We start from the raw sequence: 5147 nt of genomic DNA on the forward strand, positions 1-5147 counted from the left end.
ACACAGATGCACGTAAATAAGTGATTTCTCCTCAATACGTCAGTAGTGGGAGATGATCGATACTTCTTTTTTTTCAGGAATTTAAGCCCAATGGGTTTATTCATCCCATTACGGATCGATACTTACCGAAACGCCCAAGTTAGCTTTAGAAGTGCCTCTATTAGATGTCGGTCGCTCGTGGTCGCTGTCGATGATGCATGGGTATGGACACCTGCCGGAGGAGAAGGACCAAATACTAAATGTCAGTATACTAAATGTGACCGATGTCGATGATAAATGGATACCTGCCGATGTCGATTTTCAGCATTAGGTATAGGTACTTTTCAGAAGAATTCAGTTTTGCTAAACACGCCGCGGTCGTTCTCACTTTCAATCTGAAATAGAGCTTTCACAGAATCTATTCGAACATGTTAGATTTCAAATAATCCTATATACATACCTATACATTTTAATGGTGTTTGAATGTGCACAGAAATTTGTTAGAAATCTCGAATATAATTTTTTTATTGAGAGGACTTTTATGCTAAACATAATCAAAAGCTGAAAACGCGAAAAAAACTACCCACTTCTCAAAGGGCTTTCGGAGTGTTTTATCAGAAGCCAAAAAATGACATCGAAACAAATATTAAAGCGATCAAATTGCCGTTTGATTCGTAAGTTTGTGTGTTTGTGTTTATTTCGCGAGTTTGCCCTGTTTTGATCGGTGTTCATTCTTAATCCGAAAATTTTATCCTGATTCACTTCAATCCGAGCGTATGTAGCGATAAACTATTGGTACCGATTATTTTTTGTTGAGTTAGGATTGCATCGAAGCCGAAACGCTGAACGTAACTTTGGAAATCTTAAAAATGAAAACTCAAAGACCAAGTGTTGGCAATAAACAACTAGGAAGATGTTTTCCCGTAAAAAAAAAGAAAACCTAACAAGAGTAAGCGATAATATAAGTTTGTTAAGTTAGCGTCAAAAGTATGATCTTGAGACCAGTAAGAAAAAAATAAATCAGCGGTGCGCCGTGGTGTAAATCGTGTCCAATGTCATTAATCTTAAATAATCTTTCCCTAAAGTAGAATCACTGTGTTGTAATTTTTGTATCTTGTTTGTCTTCTTTGTCTGTTTTTTTTTCTTCTCTTTTTCTTAAAATTGTGCCGAGTTTTTCCTCGAAGCAAAAACTGTTTCGTGGTTGTTTCTGTGTATCCTGCTAGATATACATACATTTCATCTTACCTTGGTTTGTTGGTTTTTTTTTAATTAAGTTATTCCGTTACCATTGCTTCCTCATTCGGCTCGGCCGATGGCGGCGATTCACTGGTTCCGTTGAGTTGCTGCTGCTGATGTTTTTCATCTAACGATTCCGGCTGTGGAGCGCTATTGTGGTTCGCAGACTGAAGATGTTTATTGGCAGGTCCATCTCGTTTTAATACTTTTTCCAGTTCCGACAAATCCAGATCGGCGTCGACGGCGCGTAACTGCTGAACGACGGCAGACAGTCCAAACGAGAGCGATCCAAGCAGACGATCCCTGGAGTCTAACGGAATTTTGGCGATATGCTTGAGGATAGTTTTAACTAAAGCCGTCCGATCGGCTTGATTCGATTCTGCGGTCAGGAGCGGCGGAAGGAACAATTTCTAGAAGTCGATAAAAATAAAATTAGATGAGGTTTGCTCTTAACTGAACAAATAACGTACCTGCACCACGTGTAAGTAGTTCGATAGACAGCTCTTCAAACATTCGTAGTGATGTTCTTGCTTCTCCAGCAGAACCAAAATAATCATAATCGCATCACTGAAATGCGTCTGCAAAAGTTCGTTGCGTGCCAATTTTTCCGATTCTAGGGTTGTGCACTGAACTAAAGTCTGCAAAAACGATAAAATTTTAAATTTATTGTATGGGGAACAGCTAATTACAGCTAAAATAACACCTACTTTCGATAGGAACAACCGGAGCTGCTGTTTGGGGGTCTCTTCGTTCAAGTCGGGGTTCATGAATTTGGCCATTTCCTCCAGCACAACTCCCGGCTGGGAGAGATCCACGAACACACGCTGAAAGTAAAACCGGGTGATTGGAGCGAACTTTTCGGTTTGCGCGCGGAACCTCTGCTTAGCTGTAATTTAAACAAAAAAAAAGTAAGACATTAGTAAAAGAATTCAATTTTACAACTTCCACAAAAAAAACTCACGCTCTTCTTTGAACGCACGTAGCATGCGCACGGGCCCGGCAATGATCTTCAGCATCTTTTCCAGAAGTTGTATTCGCCCGATACCAGTAGAATGAACCGGTTGCAGTTTGGTAACGTCAAATCGCAATATTTCGCTGAGTTCGGCCAGCTTCAACACCGTTTGCTTGAGAGTATCCAGCCGAAACATATTGAGATTCTTATCCACCACCAGCTGCATAAGGCCGAGAATTTCCATCAGGGCAACCCATTTGTCTTTGTGGAAGGCTTCGTCCACGCCCTGAAGCAGGAAACCCTGTAGGAAATGGTTCCTTTCCAGAAGGTCCAGCTCGTACAGCTTGAGCACGAATACGGAGAGTGAATTCGATTTTATGATCTCGAACTGGTCCGATAGCAGCGCTCGAAGCTGCGCACTGATGTAGGGAATGGCGAGCGATTTGGTTTTCGCGATAACTCGGATGATCGTGTAGATGTAGTTGGCGTTGTTGAAACTGGAATCGTAAAGGGATCGGGTCAGGCGATCGTAGAACAGCGACGGACACTGGAAGATAAGTGACATTGGAAGAAAGATATCATCTTCGTCCGACATAAGGTTGACAGATGTACTGAATTTGTTTGTGTATTCTACAATTTTTTCCACCAAATCAGGCGTCCGATATCGATCGTACTCGAGGCCATAGGTTCCGGTCATATGCTTGATGAGGGACGTTGCTTCCTCTAGCAACAAATAATCAACCGATCGTAAAATTAGCTCGCGCAGTTTGACTGCCTCCTCCGAGGGTCCATCCTCTTCCATCTCATCTTCTGTCGGTCGATTGTCGTATTCGATCATCTTTCGGACATTGTCACCGGATACAAGCTGTAAGTTCTGTTCAATCAGCTCCAAACATTCGCCATTGCCCAGAACTTGCGCTCCCCGTCGGATGAATTCGTTGAAGAACAACTTCTGCTCGTAAACTTCTCGAGTCGTTTCAAGTTTCTCCATCAATTCGCGCATCGATAAATCCATTGCCTTCTCCGCCTGAGACTTTGGCCGCAACGCAATTGAAGGAAGTTGCTTGAGCACATTGTGCTGGAATATTTTCCTATCCTTTAGGACTTCTAGCAATCGAAATGCGTATTCTCCGATCACCTGTTGTAGTGACGCATTCTCTTGTTTCTCTCGAACTATATCTACTTCTGCCCAGTACATAAATCTATCAACGGTCACTTCCATCACACACGTTTGCAAAGTATTCAACAGACAGTTGTTGATCTTAATCAAATGTGTTTCCGTTCCCGCTGAGTATTCCTCTGGAATCTCCGTTCTGACCGGGTGACTTTCACCCATTATTTTGTAAATCGACAGCTTTTCGTCCAACTTGAACAAACTTTTATTAAAGTAAAGCTCGAAACAGTCCAATACAATCTTAAACATGTGCTTCAAGGCAAACCCGTAATATTTGTGCATTCTCGCACGAGACCACTTTTCAAATTTGCTCATATCTGGTGTGTTGAAGTAGCGCAACAGCTCGGCCACAAAGTCAAACAGTTTACTCAGTATTCGCTGCTGTTCAACAAACCGATTCCGATCCACCCGTTTCCAGTCGCAATCCGTTCGACAAATGCTGTAGAAAACTGCCCCTACCATGCGTTCTACCCGTTCCAGAATCTCGTACGGTTTGGCAAACTTCAAACTGGTCACCGCCTGGTCCAGGAATTGCATCGCAAACCACTGGGGACTGTAGGCTAGCAGCTCGTAGAAATACTCATCCAAGCTGGCCCCCCAGATGCAGCTCAGTAGCAGACATTTCGTCAGCTGGGGTATCGTATTCAGCACGTGACAGATGTTGGTATCCCGGGTCAGGTCAAACTTGAAGCTGACATCGGTATTCAACACCATGTACAAAGTGATCTTGCGGAGCTGGTGTTCGCACTCCTTGACCGGTTTGTTGTTTTCATCCAGATAGCGGCGGATCCGAAGATATTTGACCAGCCTGGCCACAATTTCGATGATGAATGGCTCATTTCCTAGTAAAAAATAAATCAATGCATATGTTAAAGACGATTCCAAGTTTTCAAAAATCCATGTTAGCTCACCTCCGTAGAAGACAATCTTGTCAAAATTTCGAACAAACTGGTTGGTATGATTAAATATCATCTGCAACTTGGCAAAATCCTCGCAGAATTCCATCTCGTCCCGTTCAGTGCTCTGTTTAATCTCCCGCAGTATATCGGACAATTCTTTCATCGCTGGCCTTTCCACACTTTTGCCACTTGTTCCCCGTCTACCGACTCCCGTTTTGAAGAGTACCACTTCCGCGTGGAGTCTGTTAATCCTCCCAACTCAAACCCGAAACATCCGATGTCTGAATAAAACAAAAAACAACAAAAACTTTCGTTATTCAAACAAAATAGTACCGCAGATCCGGAAAAGGCGGGCGAGGGCGGAACGCCAAATTGTGTATAAACTTTTTCTATGTATTGGTGCGTACGCTTTTTGTTTACACCAGCGGAACCGAACAAGAGAAAAGGAAAAAAAAACCAGCGTTCCACCGGGACCAGAAATTTCAACACGACTTTCCTTCTCGAAATCCATGTTTTGCTACGGAAACTCACCTGCCTTGAATTGGCCGGGCACTAAACTACAACGGGAACCGCCGGAAGCGCAACTTGGGAACCGATAACACTATTTAATCGCCAAAAAATTACCGCAGCCAAACGTTTTCACACTTGCGATTCCGATTAGCGCTCTTCGCAGCGTTTTGACGATCGTCGTTTTTCGTTCGGCTCGGCCGATTCTTTTGTGCGAAATCTTGACAGTTTCGTTCAAATTGAACGAAGAAAGTCTGGGGCGTAAGCAGGATTCATATAAAAAAAATCTTTGAACCATTTATTGAATTTAAGCTAAGTTCTTTACTTGTTGACAATCCAAAGCAGGCGTCTTCGCGTTTAATACCAGTCTCTTTACTCTAAACTAGATTAATATCGAAAT

General features: G+C 42.7%; 1 protein-coding gene across 1 annotated transcript; it reads right to left on the minus strand.

The window, feature by feature from the left end:
• Window positions 1-612: 612 nt before the first annotated feature.
• Window positions 613-4930, minus strand: LOC129757334 (uncharacterized). The gene is made up of 6 exons (XM_055754526.1): window positions 4772-4930; window positions 4253-4521; window positions 2177-4183; window positions 1923-2101; window positions 1686-1853; window positions 613-1625 (listed from the first exon to the last, which is right to left on the minus strand). Exons 2-6 carry the CDS (start codon window positions 4401-4403, stop codon window positions 1254-1256), a joined length of 2877 nt encoding a protein of 958 aa, XP_055610501.1. The 5' UTR covers window positions 4404-4521; window positions 4772-4930; the 3' UTR covers window positions 613-1253.
• Between the last annotated feature and the right edge of the window lie 217 nt (window positions 4931-5147).

The sequence above is a fragment of the Uranotaenia lowii genome, chromosome 1 (genome assembly GCF_029784155.1).
Source record: "Uranotaenia lowii strain MFRU-FL chromosome 1, ASM2978415v1, whole genome shotgun sequence".
In the NCBI taxonomy this organism is placed as follows: Eukaryota; Metazoa; Arthropoda; class Insecta; order Diptera; family Culicidae; genus Uranotaenia; species Uranotaenia lowii.

Excerpts from the sequence above, each read along its gene's own strand:
- LOC129757334 (XM_055754526.1), bottom strand. The coding sequence starts at position 4,403 with ATGAAAGAATTGTCCGATATACTGCGGGAGATTAAACAGAGCACTGAA. Across the intron at positions 2,102-2,176 it reads ACGTGCGTTCAAAGAAGAGC|CTAAGCAGAGGTTCCGCGCG; the intron begins GTGAGTTTTTTT and ends TTTAAATTACAG. Across the intron at positions 1,626-1,685 it reads ACTACTTACACGTGGTGCAG|AAATTGTTCCTTCCGCCGCT; the intron begins GTACGTTATTTG and ends ATCGACTTCTAG.